The sequence below is a fragment of the Mixophyes fleayi genome, chromosome 7 (assembly GCF_038048845.1).
Source record: "Mixophyes fleayi isolate aMixFle1 chromosome 7, aMixFle1.hap1, whole genome shotgun sequence".
Classification (NCBI taxonomy): Eukaryota; Metazoa; Chordata; class Amphibia; order Anura; family Limnodynastidae; genus Mixophyes; species Mixophyes fleayi.
Genome location: NC_134408.1, coordinates 17,134,483 through 17,159,368, shown reverse-complemented (window position 1 = coordinate 17,159,368; position 24,886 = coordinate 17,134,483). Strand labels below are relative to the sequence as shown.

Sequence of the window (24,886 nt, the reverse complement as noted above, 5' to 3'; positions counted from 1 at the left end):
AAACAATGTATGGACCTCCTGGAGGGAACCAATATAGATTGTCAGTGTTGGATACTCATATATATCAAACAGAGGGAGGTCAGAGGTATATAGAGCCTAACTAAGGATAGTCCGATGCATGCTGATTATAGCCTGATATACATAGATATGGAGTCATCAATTCAATGGAATATGAGGGCTGTAATATATGATAGTGTTCGCCAGAGTGAAAAAATGATACTTGCGGTTGGTGGTAATAGATTAGTTCTAAGGCATGCCCGTGATCCTTAATGCTGTCCTCGTGTTGTTGAATGTTCGCCCAGCTCTATGGGAAATCAGGGCAAAAAAGGAAATAGCGGGTGATCACGCCGCTATTGCCGAGATGTTGGTTCTGTGTTCCAGGCGTGGAGCGCACGCGTACTTGCGGTCGTGACGTCACTTCCGTTGTTACGTTCCACAGTACTCGGTGTTCCGCAGGACTTAGGTTCAGGTAGTAGCAGTTGTTGATCTAGCACCTGCCCAGTGGAGAGGACAGAACACAGTAGCAAGTAATGAACAACCAGGGTATATTAGCAGAACACTGAGCCAGACAGGCAAGAATTAATGCAGAAAAGTCTGGCACTTGTCTGATGGAGTGGACAGCTCACGGTACCAGATAGTGAGCAACCAGAATGTATTTGGCAGAACTCAGACAGGCAGGGGTCAGGAGCAGAGAAGACAGCGGAATCCTTTAAACAAGCCAGGGGTCAGGACAGGTAGAGATATGAGAGCCAATCTGTTAAACAAAGCCAAGAGTCAGGAGTGAAGAAGACAGCAATTCCTATAAATAATTTGGGTCAAACACTGATAGCAGAACAGGTCAGGACACAAGGCAGACCAGGTCAAGCTAGAACTATCACCAGCATGGGTATGCTGCCAGGAAGAGGTTTATAAAGGCAGCAGCACCAATCAGAACTGCAGGTGGTAGGTGATAGCATACCTGAGGCTGCCAAACTGAGAGCTGAATGAAGCTTGTGACTATTTGCCTAGCAACCAGCTAAATCAGTGAACTGCAGGAATGATCTTACATATAGTAGTAGCAGTAATTGTACAGATGGTAGATCAAACAAACAGGAGGGCTCCTATTTCTTAACAAGATGTCAATGGTTCCTAGCAAATCGATAGGCTACAGTCTCATAAATATTGATCCAACGACAAAATGGTTGCCTCCACTGTCTGTAGAGGTTTAATCCACATAGATCAATGCAGTTTCTAATTATAAGTCAAGTTTATGCATTGAACACTTGTCATCCATAAGCTCATCCTCCCAGTGGATATGAACAAGTGCTAAAATAATGAGGAAATACAATATACTCGTTACATAATGGGTAAATTGAATTTCCCAGGAGGTCGCAGCCTTAGCACTGAATATTTTTTGCTGCAATATTTCCGCAAGTCTTGGGGCCCCTCGAGACTATATCCTTCATCCTGCTTCCTTCTTAACGCCTTAATCCCCGGTATTTTTCCATTTTGCAAATTCTCTCTAGAGATTGTTACCATTTGCTGTTAAAGCAGGAAATTTAATTTCCAGAGATCTCTGTAACGCGGCAGATAGATGCCTGATTTGAATATTTACATAATTTCCCTTATGTTATGAAGAGATTGGATAGTTTTTTGAAGTGTTGCATTATGAAAATGTAATCTGCCAGTCTGAGATAAAGAAAGTTGACTAGTAACATGTTATTTTTCAGTCAAATATATCATATGTATAGCACATGTTCAGTCACAACCAAAATGTATAGGGCTTTATCCGTAAAAACAAATGGACATTTCTTGTCTGTACACTATATAGTATTTAATGTTTTATTCTCTTCCTTTAAAACTTTAATGCCACCTATGGAAATATAATCCTAACATGGCTTCTGCCACTAGACCTTCCTGCTGATATATTTCCCGGGCCTGTACCGCTTCTCTCATAGCCCCACTGAAAACTGGGGGAGGTGTGGAACAGGAGGACGAATCACAAGCCACAAACAAGAGCTTGCGGCTTATGATTGGTCCTCCCACATAGGCAAAAGGGGGGGGGGGGGGGGGTTTCCTAGTGCCTGGAAACCCCCCTCCAAGCCTGATGCACTGTATAATTTTGGTGGCTGGACCCTGCCCCCGCTTCACACGGCTCTGCTCGAAAAGAGAGTTGCATGCACCTAACAGTAGTGCACACAGCAATGCCCATGTATATTATGGGGATAGAGAGAGTTGGAGAGCAGCTAAGTACTCTCTAAAATGATAGCCACGCCCCCATGCATGCTGGTCACGCCCACTGGCGGCGTGGTGTGGAAACCCCCCTCTGCAAATCCTGCGTTTGCCCCTGTCCCACTCACCCACCCCCTCTGCTGCCATTTAATGTTGCTTAACAGAGCCTTGGAACAAAATGTTCTCATTGAACAGCCCCCAGGGCCGCAGCTATGGGAGGGGGTTACCTGCAAAATATCTTCCTAGGTGGTAGTGCAGCTTTAGTACAGAGCTAATAGGAACTATTCTTGAATATTGTATTTATTAAACTGGGATAACCTAGTGAAAGGGTCACAACTTTAACAAGTAAAATACTTAAAATTTAAACTTAACCTACTTTTCTTATGTGCCACACACCTGTGTCCAAAAGATGGTTGCACTAATCTGGGCACTGGGTTGGTATAAGTCCCAATTTGGGCACCATTCCGTGAATCCTGGATTGGTCTTGGCACTATTTTGGGAAGAGATAAAGGTGCCACAATCTGCCTCCGACTGCTCTGCAACGCACGGAACCCTGACCCAGAAGCAGGTCGTCTATGAATGATCTAGCACTGGGTTCCCAACGAACATGCGATGCGGCCCACTTCCGTCTGTGCTCCGGTCCTAAGACGAGCGCTCCCAACGCGCTGGAGGGCAGGGGTGAGCCCGTTCCCTCAGCTATCCCAGGCCAACCGTGGCTCGATTGAGCTGCAGTATCGTCACGCTTAGGGGGGATTCTGACTTAGAGGTGTTCAGTCATAATCCCACAGATGGTAGCTTTGCGCCATTGGTTCCTCAGTCAAGCACATACACCAAATGTCTGAGCCTACAGTTCCTCTCGTACTGTCAGGATTCCCAATATGCAGACCACTGAGAGAGCGTAAATGGAATGAAGTGGTTTATTATAACGCAGGTTACACAGGTTAGGATGCAATAAATGGTAAGGCAACGAGTATAGCATGGTATGGTAGTTATAGCATGAAAAACTCAGGTAGCAACAGATGCAGAAAATGGTCAATAATAATATAGTTCAAAGAGTCAGTGCTGAGAAGCCAAGTAACCAGGTCTAGTTCAGAGGCCGGAGATGCAGGATAAACCAAGGGTGTCAGGATAACTGTTTTGCACAGAAGGTATGAGGCCCTGGATGAAACATGGATGACTGTCCTACAGGTTACTCAGGAGGCACCGGCAAAGTCACTGGTGTCAGGACTCCAGGATATTCAGGAGGCACTAGATGAATCATGGGTGTCGGAAATCCAGGTTACTCTGGTGGCACGAGGCACTGGATGAGTCACGTGTGTCAGAACTCCAGGTACCTCGGGAAGCACGAGGCATCAGATGATCAGCAGGTAGAGAAAGTGTGGTGGTCTGCAGGGCAAAGTACTCAGAGGTCCAGGTAGGCAAACAGCCAGGAGATTGGATCAGACACAGAAGTGTAACAATTGCAGACACAGGAGCTGGAAAGCTGGAGATGTCACAGACTGAAGATGCTGGATTGCTAGTGGTGCAATGGAATGCAGACATAGGAAAGCAGGAGGCTCAAACAAGCCAGGGGTCAAAGCCAGACGGTCTACCACGATATCAGAAAGAAAGCAGGTGCAAAGTCACAACAATGCTGGGTCAGGGGTCACAGGAAGAGAAGCCAAAATGGAGAGACAAGCAGTGGTCAATAGCAGAAAATCAATCAGAGATAACACACACAGGAAAGCCAGCAGAAGTTATGGCAACAGATGAACTGGCAAAGACTGCTGGGACAGACAGTCTTTAAAAGCCAGAGAGAGGTGCTAAGCATCCTGAAGTAACGAGCTTAACTCTGGCAGGTAGGAGAGCAGTCCAAGTACCACAGTGGCCCCTTTGGTGGAACAGTGGTACTGCAGGCTGAATAAATATAGAGGCAAAGTCCAAGATAGTTCTAGGCAGACAGGAGCTGCAGAAGGCAAGCCGCATCCTCATGGAAGGTGCTGCAGAGCAGCCGGAGGCAGATCATGACAAAAGGAATGAATAAGAAGAGAAATAAGAATATTAATATACATTCATTTATTAAGGTTTGCATAAATAGAAAGGGGGAAATAAACAAATTAGACCCTTTACATAGGAATGGGGGAGTGGAAGAATGGGATATCCATCTACCTTAAGGCCAAGCTTAGAGTTTGTCCTTTATTTAAATTGTAAATGGTGACTGAATCTCGGTGTATAGATACCTAAGACCTCATGGAAGTGAGTAATTAGTTTAGAGTCCCCTAGGCAATACAAATACTCTATGTATCCTGGTGCATTCCAACACAGGGTTACTGTGCATAGCAGTTTCAGCTTTTCGGCCATTAACAGCAACCTTTTAGCCAGTGAGTATGAAATGTGTTATTTGCATTTTGTGAGAGAGAGAAAGGTGGAAGATAAAATGTTTACTGTAGTTGTCCTTTAAAAGCACAGTTAAGGAATAGTTCAAATGCAAAGGACTGTCTTCTATACATTTGTACATTTCAGCTGTTTTTAATTGGTTATTACTATAGATAATGTTTTTACACATAAATTAAATTGTCTTATTATAGGTATTGGCTGAGGAATCTGTGTGTTTGTCAATGTGACGGCTCGGACTCAGCCAGCATCTGTCTCTACGTTTGTGTTAGGAAACAAAAAGCTTGGCATCAGCATATAACGCTGCTAATGTCTGTTCCATTACAGATTCGGGAGTCTTGCATCATCAGTGCTCTTTAATTATGCATGAAATGAGTGCGGACGTGAGCTGGGAAATGCTCTGATGGGTGAAATAACATGTAATGCTAACTTCTATGTAATGTACTGAAGGTAGGAGAAACATACATACAGTGTAAACACGTTGATTGCACGCAGTCTTAAAAAAAGAGATGACAAAATTCTCCCAACGATAAAAGCTTTGATAAAAGCTTTAAAGGTTAAAACGGCATGTTACGTGGATAGCAAATAGAAGTATATATATATATATATATATCTGTATATAATGCATACTAAATTATAATACACACATGATTTTCTGTGATGGATTAATTTTGGAAACAACAAAGTCTTTTCAAAGTCAGAGTTTTATTTCACACGTGCACGGGAGCTTGCAGCTTCAAAAGAATGCAAAGCCGACAACAAATACAATAATGGCAGTTTTTATAGACGTGTGCCCCTTCCTAACAGGCGCATGAAGAAAACAGATGTTCAGAAGCCAATTAAAACAAGTTTCTTATCTTAAAGACGAAGCTTAACCATATTTACGTGTAAAGCATTTTCTAAAGAAAACATAGAACAATGTTGGGAAGACCTGGTGTAAACTATAATATTGAATTTAGAAGATTAAATGCAACTCATTAAAACTTAGAAATCCCTTTAAGGCCTTATTTCAGACTAAAAGCACAATTGAGAAATACCATATTAACTGTTTCCAGTTCATTTTTTTTGAACTTCCGGTATGTATTTTTATTGCTTATCCATATTAATCCTGTGCAAAAGAATTTCAATAATGAGTTGTTTTCTGATGTCATTAATCCTCTGTCTGTTGCTTACCAGCAACATACTACATATTATTTGCACAAATCATGTGACCTACTAATGTCTCAGGAGGAATGAGAGTACAAACAACAGAGGTGATGGTAGATACAGTTGGGACAAGATAATTGTCAATTCTCTCCATATCGGACATTAAGAAGACCCTAAAATTAAGATGTTGACACAGGTGACAGATATAATTTCTATATCATATGGCTATCAATACTATCTAATCATCCAACATCTCCTCCTGATACGGTGTGTTATTTAGTAGTATTACTTTCTTCTCCTTATTCAGTCGCTACAAACATGTTGCAAAACATGTTCATATCTTAGGCGCAGATTTAACCAAAATCCATATTAGGAGCAGAGTGACACATAAAAACCTTCCTTAAGCAGCATTTTCCTCAACCAATTTCCTAAACCTGAAAAACATGTGGTTCGATCGAACCCTGAAAATGTGCCCGTAGTGTCTGTTTATTTAGGCTCATTTTTAACTCTGCTACCTCTACCATGTATGCCCAATCGCTTCTTCAGAGTCAGTATCATTAAGCAAATAAGTGCATCACTTAGGGGCACATTTATCATTCATCGGCAGAAATGAGAAATAGTTATCAATCCTTATCGCATGGATAAGGATTGAACTATTTCTCAAATGTATTAAAAATGGATCACATAAACAGCAGTTCCGAAAAACTGCTGTTTCTGTGATAAAAAAAAATCACACTTACCTCCCTTTTCGGGACACGCTGTCTCTAGGATCTCCTCCACGTCATCTTCGTTCCTCTTCTTCTTTCCATTGCGCATGTGCAGTTCCACAAAGATCCCCGTCTGTCTGCAATTCTGCGAGCGGTGAGTGACATGGAGGGATCATGTGATCCCTCCACACATGCGCTGTCCAGCTATGCTCTTCGGAGCAGAGCTGACAGCATTGGGTTGTTTCATTTCTGATAATGTACGCCAGCTTCAAAAAACATTTTTTTCGGAACTTGTTAGATTGCAGTTGGGAGCAGTCACCATACTGTTGAATGGTGACTGCTCCCAAAAAACGAAGAGGAGTGCAAAGCAGCAGATATCCATGATATCTGCTGCGATGCACCCTTAATAAATTTGTGGAGGACACGGAGGCACCTTAGTTACCCGGTAAAAGCACTATCGTGCTTCCTTAAATATGCCCCTAATAGTTTGTAGGGTCATGCGATAACTTCCTGTGATTGCAGCTGGATAATCAAAAGTATCTGGGGTAAGAGTACCTAGGAAATAAGTTCATCAGGAATTAGGGTGTAACCATTTATAAGCCCTTTGACCCCACACATAATAAACACCATCTAGTAGTAAATATGACTATCACGGGGCCAAGGTTGTTTTAACTAAATCACCAAGATGGCATCTACTGCTCGGAACGGTACCATTTCATAATAAAGTATTATACCCTTCCCTGGTGCATTTTACTTGTGTTCTTATATCTGGGGTAAACAAGATATTACACCTTTCAGGGTATACCTTACCTACCATGACCTGGGTCACATTAAATTTGATGTCAGTTCCCCAAATCATTGTTTGGGTAACTGACCAGGTGCATCGTTTGACATATTTCACTAGATCTTTTTCCACTTTCCATTACACTAGTTTGATTTCGGTTACCAGTGACATCAAATTCATTCTTCACCTTACTCTCGGCTCCTCCTGTTGGGGACAGAACATCAAGGCATACGTATATTGCACATGCTGAAGCACTATAAATTATTTAAAAAAACATAGTCTCTCATCAAGTTGTGGTCCAAAAAATGCACTGAAGAGCATCATTTCTTTACAGAGCCCTTCTTTTAGGTCTTAGACCAGGTTTATCAGAGTCATTGCATTGGTAACTGCCACAGTATTATTATGACTGTGGAAATATTACCTACTTGTTGCTTGAGAGTATTGGTAAAGAGCCCAAAGACTCCTTATTAGTGACTACCCGAATTCTGGTGCAATAACAGTGTTTTGAAGAATGTCTTCTGGCTGTGCTGCTCCAGTAGACTTCACCTTCTTACGATGAAGGCGTGGATCCAAGTAGTTTTCTCCTTTACTTTGACAACAGTTGGGGTTGTTAGAAGCACTTGTTATGGTCCTTCTCACTGGTCAATCAGAGACCCGATGATAGGAAGCTTCAGACCAGACATCATCCACTGGAATCTGTTATGTGCCAGACACAGCTGCTTGCTTCTTCTTCAGTTAATTACTAAGTTAAATCAATTAATTCACTGATAAATCATTTGTTTTGCTCAGTTCAAATTCGGGAGCAGTAACCACACTGGATAATTTTCCAAATAACACCTCATACGGAGAAATTTTCAGAGGTCCTCTGGGTGTGTTTCTGATAGAATGCAAGACTAGTGGGAGGGCTTTTTGCCATAATAAACCAGTTTTTTTTACATACCTTTGAAAGTTTATTTTTGACTGTTCCATTATATCTCTCTACTTTCCCGCTGGACTGTTGGCGGTAAGGGGCGTGTAGCTGTTTGTCTCCCTGTAACTTATACATTTTCTTAAACACAAGTCCTGTGAAGTGCATACCCTGGTCTTAGGATATCACATAAGGTATACCATACCTGCAAACAAATTATTGTACCAATTTGTTTGCTGTTACTAGTGAAATTGTACTGGCAACAGCATAACCTGCTATCCATCCTAAGAACAGATTGATGCAGACCAAAACATACTGTTACATCATGACTTTTGAAAGTTGACTAAAGTCTATAGTCAAAATTTGGAAAGGATGCTTTGTTTGGCGGAGATGTGAAGGTGTTGTTTTAACTGATCATTCTGCATTTTTCTGTAAGCAGATAATACATGAAGCACAGCATCTGGCTGCATACAAATATGTCTAAATAAGACTAATTATCACCATCTTACCTGCATGGGTCAATCCATGAAACTTCTGTGCCTAGAAAGATTTTGGGGTGACAGGTTTACCCTCAGAACTGTGCCACATGCTTTGCTCATCTGTAAGAGTCCTACATCTTCCCATTTAATCTTCTCCTGTGAATCACAAACGTTTTGCAGTTCTATTAGTGATTGTTCATCAGGTAAACAAACATTTTGTATTTTACAAGCTTGTATCTGTAGAATTTCTTTCTGTGCAGCTGCTTTTGCTACTATGTCTGCACTGTTATCTCGATTCAGTGTATATATTAACACTCTTTTTCTCTGCTAATTAGCATGCCTTTGTTAATGCCTTTAATTCAGCCAATTGTGCTGAATGTGGTGGGGGCAAGGGTGAAGTGTATACAGTCTGAATGTCATCAACTACTGCAAACCTGACTGAGTTGCACATGTTTCTGTTGGCTTATGGCAGCTGCCACTTATGTAATTAGTCAAATCAGGATTTTGAAGTGGTATTTAACTTAATTCAGGTCTTGACTATGTCTATTCATCAACATATAATAAATAATCATGTGCTGCAGAATACCTATGTGGATTATAAATTCGGAAAAGAACTCGCAGGAAAAAAAAATATTGAATTAACGTGACCTGTTAATAATAAAGGCATTAGTGATAAAACAATAAACAAATCAAAAGTGTTTTGTTTTTTAAAAAAAATTATATACTGAGCATAAAATACATTTTTACAGTTGCTCCTGATTGCAAATACATGTTATACCATGGATAAGAAACAGTTGTCACTACCGAGCAGGACCTAGACTAGTTCTTTAGCTGGAGCAAGAGATACTGCAGAAAAACAAGTAACTTTGAGATGGCCAGAGCTGGATTCGGATGTGGCTGTGTGCGCTAGAGTTTAGCACTCAACTACTGTAAATTGACTATGGCAAAGCGCCTCTTCCCCGCCCCGTTCACTCCTCGAAATAGTAGGCTATACTAAGTGTCTGAAGATGTAGCGGACAGGGCTGCGTTCATGAACATATCTCCCGGTTCTGGACATGTGGAGAGTGATTTTGCGTACGGTAGACTCAAAATCGGCAGATAGGTACCTTGATAAATCGGGCCCTTAGTATCTTTAGTGTGCACAAGAGGTTCTGGTACAGCAGCTTTGGTTACATCATACAGTGGTACTGCTAACTGGGTAAAAAATTGTATCTACTGTCTGCAATGAGGTGTTTGTGGCCTGGTGAGAGGCAGGGACCTAGGTATGTGACCTTTTGTGTGCATAACTGTAGTATGTATTTAGAGACCTTGGGCCTGATTCATTAAGGATCTTAATTTAAGAAACTTCTTATTTCAGTCTCCTGGACAAAACCATGTTACAATGCAAGGGGTGCAAATTAGTATTCTGTTTTGCACATAAGTTAAATGCTGACTGTTTTTTCATGTAGCACACAAATACTTGATAGTTTATTTGTACACTGAAATTTAAAGTTGATATTTATGTGCTACATGAAAAAACAGTCAGTATTTAACTTATGTGCAAAACAGAATACTAATTTGCACCCCTTGCATTGTAACATAGTTTTGTCCAGGAGACTGAAATAATAAGTTTTCTTAAGTTAAGATCCTTAATGAATCAGGCCCCTTGTGACTATTGTGTACAAGGTATGTGGCAGTTCTTGAGTATCTGAAATATACATTTTAAAATTAAAAAGGACATGAATATGAGCAATGTCTAATGACTTTAGCTTATTTTTAAGGTTCTATCAGTTCAGTAACAATTGCACAAAAGTCTGCTGTGTGGTTGGAGTAGGACCGGGTAGACTTAAGACTGAATTCCAAAGGGAAAAGTGAAATTTTGCTGCCAATTTCAGAATGAGTCAAACGTTTTGCAAACAGTTTTGAAAGTTTTGCTCTTTTCTAGTGGTGTAACTAGGGATGAAGGGGCCACATAGAACCATTTTGAAGGGAACCCATCTGCTCAACTCTCCAAACAACACCAATCTTAAGAGCCCCTGGTGCCCTATGCACCATTCTGGTCTGGGTCCCCTTCCCCTCTCCATTTGTCAAAACATACGCACATAAAAATGGTTTATAGTAATCCGGGCCCCTCAGTACTTGCTGGGCCATAGGCTGGAAACTATGTTACCTATTGGATCCGATTCTGCCACGTATACACTATTGGTCAAATTGATGGCATATGAATGCTTGGAGTAGCCACGTTAATTACAATAAGAAAATCTGCACTTATTTGATGTTTTCCAGCACATTTGAGGTACTGAAAGTCCCTTTACACAATTACTGATTCGTACTGTGAATGTTGTCTGTAGTGATTACAGAATAAAGACGTGAATGGCTGCACGGAATGTATTAGGCGACCACATGCCGTAAGCTTTAGAGTTCTAAATCGAGACTCTGTAGCCTCTGCATAGGCTACTATGGGTCCTGTTACACGCCTGTGGGTAGATGTAATATTCAACATACAGCGGAAAAGTAGGAGGTGCTCCCCATAGCAACCAATCAGATCATAGCTGTCACTTATCTAGTACATTCTAGAACATTATAGCTAGAATCTGATTGGCTGCTATGGGCGACACCTCAACTTTTCCTGTTTAGAAGGTTGAAAAAGAACACATTCTGATGTCCTCCCTTACAGCCTATGGCAGATGCCATCTAGTATAACCAATATATAATGATAGTATAAACTACGGTACTTTTCAGTCCATAGAGAACATTAACTAGCCACGTACAGGCTCTTTGTCACCTGCTTGAATTTCCAGATGATCTATTGCAGGCTCTGTGCCCAGTGGCACAGCCCCAGTGTCATTATCTCACGTGACATGATGTGGGGGTAGCACTAAGGCTTGGCATTGTCTACCCCTGGCGATCAATTAAAAATCAGCGGCACACTTCTGTCGTGAAACCTGTACAACACTGGCCACGCTGCTATAGGCTCTCATCCCCAGACACCCTGCCCTCCCTAATTCGTTAAACTCCGATCAGGCCCTAAACAATAGGATGAGCACAGAAGGGGTGCGTGTAGCTTGCGGGATGCCATTTCTGCATTTAATGTATGGATATTAAGGATGCAGTTACAATGTAATGCTAACACAATATGGGGTCTAGTTAACAACCCCATTATGTTTATTGCAATGATTAAAGTCTTCACTCCCCGGAATTTATCAAGAAAATGTCAGCATGACATAGTGGTTTCTAGAATAAAGTGATAAAACAATTGCAAAGGACTATTTTGCTTTCACTTAAATCTCGGTACAGCACTGTTTACTCAGAATTGTTTAAAACAGTTGATAATTGTCAGCTGCCATATTTGTGTGGAAGTCCATCCCCCAACCCTAGCCACTGACTTGGACCGATGAATATGCTGCTCTGTAAGCAGCAATGCTGCAACCTACTTTTTTAACTTCATTTACCTGTTTATATAGCTTAGGGATCCCATCATTTTGAAATAAAATAAAAACAAACAAATTTTGAGAGGCCATAAATTCCACCTTAAACTTTCTTTTAGGTACCAAATAAGGTGAAGTAGTAATATCATTTGCACCTACTACAGGGCAGGTGTAACCTATCTTATATTTGGAGATTAATATTTATAAAAATGATTATACTATTAAGAGTTCTTTTTTTATTATAAAATTAATTGTTTGTGCATTCTGATACGACCTTGTATTGTACTTACACATGTGCGTACACTGCAGCCTGTTCTCTGTGTCTGTGTCTACGTACGGCAAAGTAATGTTTTGGCAGAGCGTACGTACACCCGTTCTGATCTGAATCAGTTCCTGTGAGTTAAAGATTTTAAGTTGGTAAAAATAGGACTGTCCTTGAAAAACAGAGACACATGGGAACCCTGATAATACCTTTTATAAACTTAAACAGAACAAAACATTTAGTTACCATGGAGAATTATTTGCTATCAGTAAGAACATTTATGAAAACTGTTCCACAGATGATTGAAGAGAATATCGTGCTGTCCATAGCAACCAATCAGATGTTTGCTCTCATTTTCTAAATCGTACTACAAAAATGACAGCTACAATCTGATTGGTTGCTGTGGGCAACACCACATTTTCTCCCCAGTTACTTGTAGAACAGTCTTCATAATGTCCCCATATCCTGCAGATCATTGCACACTTTGGAGGAGCTCATTATGACAGCTTCCAGTGTGGAAAGGTACAAATTATAGAACGTTATAATCAATAATAACACCAGGCAGCACGGTGGCTCAGTGGTTAGCACTTCTGCCTCACAGCACTGGGGTCATAAGTTCAATTCCCGACCATGGCCTTATCTGTGTGGAGTTTGTATGTTCTCTCCGTGTTTGCGTGGTTTTCCTTCGGGTGCTCCGGTCTCCTCCCACACTCCAAAAACATACTGGTAGGTTAATTGGCTACTAACAAATTGACCCTAGTCTTTTTCAGTGTGTGTTAGGAAATTTAGACTGTAAGCTCCTATGGGGCAGGTACTGATGTGAATGAGTTCTCTGTACAGCGCTGCAGAATTAGTGGCGCTATATAAATAAATGATGATGATGAATAATTGTCACATGTATTATTAGATACCTCTTACGTCAGATTTTACAATAACTGTTTTTATTTTGGGATATTTTAAGTTAATTCTATTTTCTGTGAAACAACTATTTAGAATTGGTTTTTTTTCCCTAGAGTCTCTACACCTCGGGAACTTGCTTGTCAAGTACGGTTATATCTACCCTCTGAAGGACCCCAGAAATCTCGTTCTTAGAGCAGACGATTCCCCCTACAGATTTCAGGTAAATCTCATCTGGCAGATGGTACATTATGTGGATGGTCAGTCTAGATTATGCAGTTAATGTAGAGTTATGATCCTATTTGCAGAGTTAGATGATATTCTATGCAGAGGTGTCCCAGCTCCTAATTCGTCCTCTGCCAAGACCCAATCACCCGCTCTTCTTACTTCACACATTGGTGATTATAGTATCGTACAGAGTTTCACTAAAGCCCCATCCGACCCTAGACATGATACTAGTTTGAACCCCTTCACTTCATTTGTCAAAAAAACAACACATTGCAATGGGTTAGAGTAAGCCAGGCCCCCCAGTGCCCACTGAGCCTTAGGCAGGATTCTAGGTTGCCTGCTGGATGATCCGGCTCTGTACAGTGACTGCAAGACATGGCAATGCATTTCACCAGGCGCTTCCTCCTTCTTTTGCTTACGTAAGGGGTGAGATCTCACTAAGTTGGACCATAGGAAGTATATGGTAAGTAGAGATGTTCACTGACCCCCATGTTTTGGTTTTGGATCTGGATTAAGTTCGTGTTTCGGTTTTGGATCCCGATTTTTCTTTCTAAAATCCCTATTTTTATTTGATAAAATCACATAATTTTTTATCCCTGCATTATTATTAACCTCAATAACATTAATTTCCAATCATTCCAGTCAATTTTTGTCAATTGACAAGAACACTGCTACCCCTGTGTGAGCAATGGCGCTGGATCTCCTGGGGAGGGAGGTACTTATGGAATCCAAAACCCGCAAGATCCGACAACGCAAAAATGACGTTTTGCCTCAATTCAGATCCGAGGACGTGCAAAAGTAACAAGCCGGCTTGCGGGCCTACTCGGATCCCAGTTCATGTGGGCTCGGTTTTCAGAAAACTGAGCCTGAGCATCTCTATTGGTAAGGAAAGGAACTAAGCTTCCTCCCCTCCGGCTGTCGGTCACTGCACTCACATAGCGACTGCAGGAGTGAGCATCCAGTGTTTTGTGTCACCGTGCATCCTCTCCTGCGGTCACTGTAGGAGGGAAGGGGCAAATGGCATTTAGGTGGAGACTCAGTAATCTGTACATGTAGGGGCATCAAGTGGTGAGGGGAAACCTCAACTCTCCCGCACCTCTAATTGGCCACTTGAGACAAGGGTCTCGCTTGTCTTCATGGTATGAACCTACATCTTTGGATGTTACTCTTTATATTACTCTCAGACTGGCTTCACTGCGGTGTCTAATTAAATAGTGTGAAAGGGGCACCACAGACAAACATATGCAGGGGTATGTACACAAACTGGTGCAAAAGAAACAGGTTATGCAACACAGCAACCGATCAGATGTTTGCTTTCATTTTCTAAATTGTACTAACGTGCAACAGCTTGAACCTGATTGGTTGCTACACTAACTACTTTTCTTGGGCAAAAGTTTTCATAAATGTCTTCAGTTACTCAAAAAAACTTGGGTTGCATTCCTCACAACTGTCCCAATATCATTTGGAGAGTCTGAGTGCAATGTCTACGCTCATCCCAAGTGTTTTTTTGCTGGCGTTAGGGCTATTTAAAAGAAAAAACAGCCTTATTGCTAGAGAACTATGGATAAATGTTTTTGGTACATTCTTAGTATAAAGATCAGGGGGTATATTTACTAAACTGCGGGTTTGAAAAAGTGGAGATGTTGCCTATAGCAACCAATCAGATTCTAGTTATCATTTGTTTAGTACATTCTACAAAATGGCAGCTAGAATCTGATTGGTTGCTATAGGCAACATCTCCACTTTTTCAAATCCGCAGCTTGATAAATTTACCCCCAGATGTCACAGGAAATGTCAGCTACATAAATGGATGTAATAGTCAACGTCTGCAGAAACAGTGACAGAAAGTACCTCAAATAGATATAAGGAGATCTGTCCTAGTCTTACCCAGCTGTCCCTGTGACAGCCAGTTAGGGCGTCTTAAAACAAATTAAAGGCATGCGTAGACCCCTAAAAGACCACTTTGCATCTGATGATGAACCTCCGGATGTGGGTCGGGATGGAAAATAAATACAATGGGATGACGGACACGTCTGACAGTTTAGATGATCACTGTCTGACCGTGTAATGGTGCCCTGTCATATCTGGCTTCAAGGCCCGAGCATTGTGTATATACTTGTATGGCCAAATATGATAAAGATCAGGCTGCCTGGTGTGTGGCCTTGGTCCAGTTTTACAGTCTACGAGATAGATTTATCAAATGGAGGTGTTCCCATAGCAACCAATCAGATTCTAGCTCTCATATTCTAGAATGTACTATATAAATCAGGCCTGTCCAACCTGCGGCCCTCCAGGTGTTGTGAAACTACAAGCCCCAGCATGCTTTGCCAGTAGACAACCAGTTGATAGCTGGAAGGGCATGCTGGGACTTGTAGTTTCACAACACCTGGAGGGCTGCAGGTTGGACAGGCCTGATTTATATAGTACATTCTAGAATATGAGAGCTAGAATCTGATTGGTAGCTATGGGCAACACCTCCACTTCTCCTTTGTTAGAAGTTTTAATAGCTCTACCCCTACATGTGTTGTTGATGTAAAGAAATTGGAACAGAGGGAGGTGTGCTGGAAAGGCAACAGTTAAACCTTTATTTTTATGCCCTTGGGTTTACACTTTGCATAGAAAAGTCAGCAAGAACAGCTGTACAACTTCCTCCAGTGAGCTCTCTGAGGACTTATATAGTACGATATTTATTTACTGTGCTTGTATTCCCATGAGAACGTAAAGAAAACCATCATAATGACCAAATGCTTATATATATATATCTATTGACAAATTACATTGCAGAGAGAATTCTGGTGACCAATTTGCAATACAGAGAGCATTCTAGTGAGTTCTATCTATACAATGCAAAGAGCATTCTAGTGAGTTCTATCTATACAATGCTGAGAGCATTCTAGTGAGTTCTATCTATACAATACAGAGAGCATTCTAGTGAGTTCTATCTATACAATGCTGAGAGCATTCTAGTGAGTTCTATCTATACAATGCTGAGAGCATTCTAGTGAGTTCTATCTATACAATGCTGAGAGCATTCTAGTGAGTTCTATCTATACAATGCAGAGAGCATTCTAGTGAGTTCTATCTATACAATACAGAGAGCATTCTAGTGAGTTCTATCTATACAATGCTGAGAGCATTCTAGTGAGTTCTATCTATACAATGCTGAGAGCATTCTAGTGAGTTCTATCTATACAATGCAGAGAGCATTCTAGTGAGTTCTATCTATACAATACAGAGAGCATGCTAGTGAGTTCTATCTAAACAATACAGAGAGCATTCTAGTGAGTTCTATGTATACAATGCAGAGAGCATGCTAGTGAGTTCTATCTATACAATACAGAGAGCATTCTAGTGAGTTCTATCTATACAATACAGAGAGCATTCTAGTGAGTTCTATCTATACAATACAGAGAGCATTCTAGTGAGTTCTATGTATACAATGCAGAGAGCATTCTAGTGAGTTCTAGCTATACAATGCAGAGAGCATGCTAGTGAGTTCTATCTATACAATACAGAGAGCATTCTAGTGAGTTCTATCTATACAATGCAGAGAGCATTCTAGTGAGTTCTATTTATACATTTTAGAGAGCATTCTAGTGAGTTCTATCTATACAATACAGAGAGCATTCTAGTGAGTTCTACACAATACAGAGAGATTGCTAGTGTGCAAATTACAAGAGACAGCATTATATTGAGTTCTATACAATGCAGAGAGCAATTATAGTGATAGACAAACAATACAGAGACCATCGTAGTGACTGATATAAATTACAGGGAGCATCTATATCACTATGGGGTCTATGCATCGTAAGATGCTGTGCTCCTAAATATGCATCGCTGCAAACCGCAGTGATGCATATTTATGCACCGCTAAGTTGCACCATGCCGGGGCTCCTCTTGGAGGCCTGGAGAAGTGACCCTTCTCCTGCGATCCTATCACAGGTAGCTTTGCGCTGCCGGTGACAGGAGGAAGTATTTCCACTGTACCGGATTCTGCAAAGCCAGAGAGGCTTCAGCAGGATCCCATAGGAAATGACAGGTAACGCCATCCTGAGATGGCGTTACCTGTCTGCGCAATGCGAAGCTTATCAAAGCTTCATGCATTGCAGAACATCGCAGTCCCCATAGCAATCTATGGGGACTGCGATGCTGCACAGTACTTTGCTTAAACGGAGGAGATTTCCGTGAAATCTTCTCCGATAGGCAGTTAATGCATAGCAAATATACTTAAGAGATGCGGAAACAGTAGTTTTTGCATCTTTTAAGTCTCAAAAATGGTTGATGCGTAGACCCCCTATATCACTCTACAGCACACAAGTTATACTAGTAATCACAATGTAATGCTGATTCTGTTCTGAAGACCACTGTACAATACAGACCCCTTAAGTATCTGGTGGCTTTAGAGTGCAGATCCCCAACCGCTTGTGGTTCCCAGCATTCTGTTCGGTAGACTGGACATTCACCAATCAGAGTGCCAGAACTTCCTTAATGGTTGTTGGAATCCTCCAATCAATGCTGGAAGTTGACTATTGGTTATGACCAAATTACAATACAGAGAGCATTCTAGTAACGTCTATACAATTACAGAGAGTAGACGGCACAGTATAATACTTCGGGGTCAGTTTATAAAAAAACAAAAAACAGCTATAGGACCAGTTTATCGCAGCAATAGAGAACTCCCCATTGACATTTTGCGGTAGTCAGCTTCCCAGCGATACTGGCTGACAGCGGTAAGAGTACGCCTTCCGCTTCAGTCTGGCTACCTCTGCCTTGGCATGACCTGGCATTGACGGCTCACACATACCCAGTGATTTTGGGAGCCCAGACTGGCAAAATTTAAACAAAAAATAAAAAAAATAGTGTTTGAAATGTTAGCAAAAAGAATTCTAAAGCAAAAGAGAAACAAAAGCTTTATTGCAATGAGACTGCAGCAGCCCTGTTGTAGCCGTAGGAGGTGGGAGCTAGAGAATACACAGGAAGATATTTATGATATCTTATTATTTCTCCTCTGTACACTCCGCTATCGCCATCCTGATATCCGCAGTGGGGCTACCAGTTTTCCCCAGACTCGTCTCACGTTGGTAAATAGACCCCATAGTTTTTTAGGCAGGTCTAAAATGTTAAGAGTAGAGATTAATCTTGCAGGAAGAACCACAGGACTCCTGCAACAGCGTAATCATTTTTAGAATAATTGGCTGTATGATATTTACATGCACTTCTCCTTCTCGCCTAGTTTTACACTTCCTGATGTGAGAACCCACAGATGAGAATTATCCATAGAGTTAGATGAATGGATCAGACTCAGACGTGAGACTCAGAGAGAGTTTATTGGCTATTAGCGGGCGATTGTCCGTGGGAGGGTCCGTACAGTGCTGCCAATTCTTCATGTTGGCATTTTATTGACTAACCTCCACGGTTTTAATTTCCTGTGCATCCTCCAATTCAAAAATCAACATGATTCCTGCCCCGGAGCGCCCTCTCTCATCACATTTTCCCAAGGAGAGTTAAAGATAATTGGACTTTTCGTATACCCCTAGAGGATTGAGAAGGCTACAAATAGCCTATGTTAGAATAGATTCAATAATGTAATGAACGAGCTAAACAGAGAAAGAATAGTCCTGCCTAAAATATCACTTGTTTTGTTTCTGTTGTAAAGTTTAGCCAGGATTAATATTAATGTCATTAAATGTATAGAGAGTAAAATACATTTTGGAAATGTGGATGTTGTCAAGATTATCCATTGACACCAAAATAAAGTCGTCATACAATTTTCTACAACAATATGACAAGTAATTTCAATGATGCAGGCCACACACGCAACATCGCAGCTGATATCAGACAATTGGCCCAATATTGCAGCGTATGCTCAATTATAATCTGGGGCCAATATCATGTTGATAAATGTGGACAGAAGATGACCTTAATTTGCACTGGTGCGCCTAATTTTCCCGCTAAAGTGCAAGAACAAGACGGCTGGGTTTGAGAGATGACGTGAGCCGTTGGGTGGGGTGAGAGTGCACCAAACCATTTTACCGCTTATTACGGTAAAGAATCTGAGCTCATTTTCCTCTGCACCTATGGGACGCGAGGTAAAATGAGTTTTCAGTCAGAGCGTCGAGGCGATGTGTCTCCGCAGACTGTTGCACCTCAGTGGAGAAGCGCTTTTCTAGGTGCACTTTGTCCAACGGAAATAAATAAACAATAAACATAGTTATTTGCAGCGCGTATCCTGTGTGCTTCGGAAGTTAGATCCAGCAGAGGCAGCCATTTTGTATCCTGAACCAATATTCAAGAAAATGCAGCCTGTCGGGTCACTAGGTGCCAGAGATTTATTTTATTTCCTACTGATTTATATTCTATATCTATCCAATCCTGAGGGAGAAACACTCTAGTAAACAATTTTATGTGATATTTTTTTGGGTGTAAATCATCTTAACTTTTTTTTTTTTGACAGAGGTTTTATCTAACATGAAAACTTTAAATGACCTAACATAAAAAAAAATCACTATTACATGGGGTAAAACTTATCTTTACACCTTTTTTACTTTTCGAGTACTTTATATAGAATAATTCCCATGCAGGAGTGGGTTCAACCCTTATCCCTAAACCATGGTCCTTCAGGTCTTCATGTTTTGTTCCAGCGTTGTTAGAGGACAGTAGTCAGGGGCGAACGCAGGATTTGTAGAGAGGGGTTTCCGTGCCACACCGCCAGTGGGCGTGGCCTGCATGCTTCGGGCGTGGCTATAATTTTAGACAGCACTTGTCTGCTCTCCAACTCTTCCTATCCCCAATATATACATGGGCAATGCTGCGTGCACTGCTGTTAGGGGCACACAGCTCTCCCTTTTCGAGCAGAGCTGTGTGAAGCGAGACATACCTCTCAACTGTCCCTACAATCAGGGCAAAGTCCTGACTGAGTGTGTCAGAACAGTTGACAGACTGTCCTGCTCGCTCCTACCTGTTCTTGCTGCTTTCAATACTTGTTGGGGAGAGATGGCTGTGAACAGTGCAGACAGAAACGATCTGCACCCAAGCTACAAAGTGGCTGGTCCCGGGGCAGGGTCCAGCCACCTCAAGCATACATTACCCCAGGCTGAGAGGGGGGGGGGGGGTTTCCAGGCACTAGGGAACCCCCTCTCGGTTTGCCTATGGTCATATATTAGCAGAAAATACCCCACTCCATGGGGTGATAGGACGACCTTGTGATTCCATACCATGTGACTTTTGCCCTCAGGCCAGGATTTGAACCCCACTTAGACCCATGCTCAGAATTACAGGGGCTGAAGGCCTTGTGTTATCACTTTTTTACGATACGTCTGCCTCAATAATGTGAGTACGAGGACTGATTATCCTTTGTGTCTAGGTTAGGAACAAGTAGCCGTGAAATGATCCTCTGTAATCTTGCAATGGCTGCTAAACCGCGTCCTGACACGAAATAAGTTTTGTTTCTGGGTGTTTATTTAAGAACTGATGCGTGGACAATACAAAATAACTGGCCAGAAAGCTTTCAAACAAAGGGTGCGCTGTGAGAGCGGCAATAGCAAGGAAACTGCCCTTAAGGTGCGCGCTGCTAAATTTGGAGAGAATCAGAAGATCCTGTCAGTTACATTTTGAGGTTATGAACATGCAGTATTCCTACTTAAAGTGACGGGATATTTATTTTGACTGGATCAGCCCCCAATATGGCGAGATGCATTTGCCGTCTCCTCTCATTACTGCAATCTGTCATGGACACGATGAGCCTGGCAGACGGGAAGCTGCATCTCCTCTGGCACAAAATAAACAATGAGAAAATCATGTCAAGTGGGAGATTGACTTAAATAGGCTGCAGGATAGGATCTGACCAATTCCCGTCACATAACAGCTGCTTAGAAGAATAGTACTTCTGAACACCGACCCCTGAACCATCTCGCTATTCTGCAAAATAACAATTACCCAAGATGCAAAATATAACTGAGATCATGTTGTTTCTCAGGTCTGTTCTGTCCCTGGTAGGTTTTTCTCCCTCATACACCTTTAGGGTTAATGTTTAGATGCTCTGATTGGCTACATGTTGGCCTAGGTGCTCCCACTACAAACTTATCTAGACATGGTCATGCAGGAGTCAGTCTAGCTGAAACACTCGGTGCTGCTGTTAACATTCTAATGCTCTGATAGGCTACCTGCCGTTCAAGTTCGGCACACTTCATCAGGCTAGGCAGGGAGGCTGGGGGGCATCTGTCCCATAGGGGGCAACCTTGTGCTGGGTCACTGGGCCACTTGCATTGTTTTCCTTTAAAATGTTCCTAATATGCTGCTGAGTCGAGTCTTGCAAACCCCGGGCTAAAATTTGACAGCCCTCCCCTGGTGCGACCCATTGTCAACAATGGACACAGCTGGTGTTTTGACCCCTAGTGAAACGCTCCTAAACACAACGTTATAAACTATATTATGATTGTAAAATATATATTGTAAGGCAGCAAGGGCGTGAGGATTGTGAGAGTGGACAGGATATAGGGCTAGGGGAGAAAATCATAAGGGACCAAAGAATAAAGTTTACATTTCAGTAACCTCTAAGCAGTTAAAAGACAACTCAGAAAAATGTAAATAAATTGGATATTTAGACACAAAAAATAGTTCTGAGAGGGAACTAAAAAGAAAAGGGAGATCAAAAACAAGAGAGGGAACAAAAAAATATAATGCTTGTTATATAGGCTTATCTCCGGCAAATCCTGGCACATCTGTAGGGCGAAGCTGGTGAAAACACTCGTTTTTTTCCTGATATGTAATATATTTGATTGTGGCCCATTGTCATAATTTGTGTCTCTGCAGCTTCTGTAGTCGGTAAACTATCGTTTGATATTTGAGCCCCTAAGGCTTCCTTAGTTCCTGCAGTATTTTGTGTGCATTTTGTTTGCCAGTATCACACCACACCCGGCATGGGTTTTAAAGTTGTCCATTTCTAAATAACCGATCCGAAGTCTTACCCGAATGATGTTTGCCGCATACACAAATTACCATATTAATATCAGAGCAATTACTGCAACTAAGCTTGTGGGTAAAGGTTCACCCACCTCCAGGATCAGCTGGTAAATAGATGCCCACAAGGGGAGAGATTTCTTGCACTTATAACGTCTTTCTTTTTACTCCTAGACTCCATATTTCTGGACCACAAATAAATGGCCGGCCACAGAGCTGGACTATGGTAAGTCTGGATTTGCTTAATCACTCAATTATTTTCCTTATAACATAGAGAGAATAAGTTACAGCTACATACATCCTGCCCCATTGGTGCTTACAGTCTAAGTTCCGCACACACACAAAGACACAGACAGACAGACAGACACAGACCAGGGTCAATTTGTTAGCAGCCAATTAACATACCAGCATGTTTTTGGAGTGTGGGAGGAAACCGGAGCACCCGGAGGAAACCCACACAAACACAGGGAGAACATACAAACTCCTCACAGATATAAGGCCATGGTCGGGAATTGAACTCATGACCCCAGTGCTGTGAGGCAGAAGTGCTAACCACTGAGCCACCATGCTGTCCATTCATAAGAATGCAGCTTAACAAAGTACCTCAGTAATAGATAAAAGCAGTGTTACACTTACTTGGAAGTCTTTTCAGCCCTCCAGGGAATAGTCTCTACCTACAAAAGAGACATTTTCACATTTACTCACCCACACACAATAGCAACAAAGGGAGGAAGCAAATTGAGTTGGGAATCCATTTAAATAATGTTGTTGTTTCTCATATAACTCCGCCCCCTCTATCATTCCTGTCCCATGATTATTGTGATCTTGTCACGGTATCCTCAATATATTAATATACAATGCAGCAGGGCTTCCCAAACAGTCTACCGAGAGCTGCTATTGCTGACAGAGACTAACGATTTCTTCATCATCCTCGTCGCAGGCCAATGGGGGCTCACGTTTGTATCGCTAGTTTATTTGGTAAATTGCAAGATAATCCTTCTCTTTTATTTTTAGCCATTTATCTGGCAAAGAAAAATATCAGAAAGCAAGGAGACCTGGTGGAGTATGAGAAGGTGAATAATTACTATTAAATGTCATTTTTCATGAGTATTTTTTTCAAATAACATCGGTCACACACACCTGTAGCAGTCTTGTCTTTACTATAGATTTAGATGCAATTGTAAGTCCTCAACTTATTATTCCCATGATGTGCAACCATAAATGTTGGACAATAGTAATGATACAGGGGCGTTAGGGCAGGGTCTCGATGGCCCTAGAAATCACTCCTCTCACATTGGTAGGTTTTCAGTGCAAACATAAAGTAAAAACATACTGCAAGTGTCAGTGTGCCACTGCTGTACAACCCCAAGTGTCAGTGTGCCATTGTTCTAGGGCCCCAAGTGTCAGTGTGCCATTGTTCTAGGGCCCCAAGTGTCAGTGTGCCATTGTTCTAGTTCCCCAAGTGTCAGTGTGCCATTGTTCTAGGGCCCCAAGTGTCAGTGTGCCATTGTTCTAGGACCCCAAGTGTCAGTGTCCATTGTTCTAGGGCCCTCAGACCACATATACCGGTGTCCTCAGACCACAAGTGTCAGTGTGCCAGTACTGTATGACCCTAAGTTGCAGTGTGACATTGTTTTGGGGCCCCAAGTGTCAGAGAGCCAGGGGCCTCACATGCCAGTGCGCTACAGTTCTAGGTAAGCATCATGGTTATTGCTAACGCTCCACAATCTGCACCGTCAGCACATAAGATTATGAAATACTTCCCCATGACATTAGTGTCATATTTTGCAGATTCTGTAGCAAAATTCTGTAATCAGGAGCGGGCTGTGCTGGGGGGGAGGGGGGCTGGTCCCATAGTGGGCTACCTTGGGCTGTGTCACTGGGTCACCTGCATTTTTTTCCCTTTAAAAGGTTCCCAATAGTCGAGTCTTGCTCCCTAGGCTAAGATTTGACAGCCCTCCACTGGTGCAACCCATTGTCAACAATGGATACAGCTAAAATATATTATGATTGTAAAATGTATATTGTAAGGCATAGAGCGCGTGAGGATTGTGAGAGTGGACAGGATATGGGGCTAGTGGTTGGTGCTGGCTCAGCGCTAACAACTAATGAGGACCAGTTAAACCTCCAAAAATATTTTATTCAACTCCGCCACTCAATAAATGTGCCCAGCCCCCTCTCCCACCATTGCTGAGGACTTCACTGAGAAGCCCTTTTGTAGTAACATTGTTGAAAACTTACCCCACAGCAGCAGGGCTCCATCTTCAGTGGGGCAGCCAAGCGTGAGAGTTGCTTTCTAAGCTAACCCAAAATCCATCCTTCTTCCAGTCTTTATCTATAAACTTCCCTACCTCAAATAGCCTGCAGAAGTCCGATGCCTGGAGCCACTGCGGTACGCTCACTCTCGCAGCCGCTGGCTGTTTTTCCTGGTGTATTCGCCTGGAGAAGGTTGAACGTACACATTCTGCAGTGAGCAGTTGTCAGTGCAGCTGTTTGAAAGCAGCTGTGAGTGTTCTCTGCTCACCAA

The 24,886-nt window shown here is 41.9% G+C and overlaps 1 protein-coding gene and 1 long non-coding RNA gene across 5 annotated transcripts in view; one reads left to right on the top strand and one right to left on the bottom strand.

Moving 5' to 3' along the window:
• Positions 1-24,886, top strand: part of RGS11 (regulator of G protein signaling 11) — a 105,166-nt gene that overhangs the window by 24,021 nt on the left and 56,259 nt on the right. For all 3 annotated transcript variants that reach the window (XM_075179173.1, XM_075179174.1, XM_075179175.1), the window contains exons 4-6: positions 13,290-13,396; positions 22,534-22,585; positions 23,374-23,432. In XM_075179173.1, the coding sequence (XP_075035274.1) occupies positions 13,290-13,396; positions 22,534-22,585; positions 23,374-23,432 (218 nt within the window). The remainder of the gene's footprint in view (positions 1-13,289; positions 13,397-22,533; positions 22,586-23,373; positions 23,433-24,886) is intronic.
• On the bottom strand, positions 8,702-24,828 carry LOC142097390 (uncharacterized). 2 transcript variants are annotated; one of them, XR_012678176.1, is made up of 3 exons: positions 24,601-24,828; positions 22,996-23,033; positions 8,702-8,763 (listed from the first exon to the last, which is right to left on the bottom strand). It is a non-coding gene; the product is annotated as an uncharacterized LOC142097390 (long non-coding RNA). The 2 variants fall into 2 exon arrangements; XR_012678177.1 differs by having other exon boundaries at positions 24,711-24,828.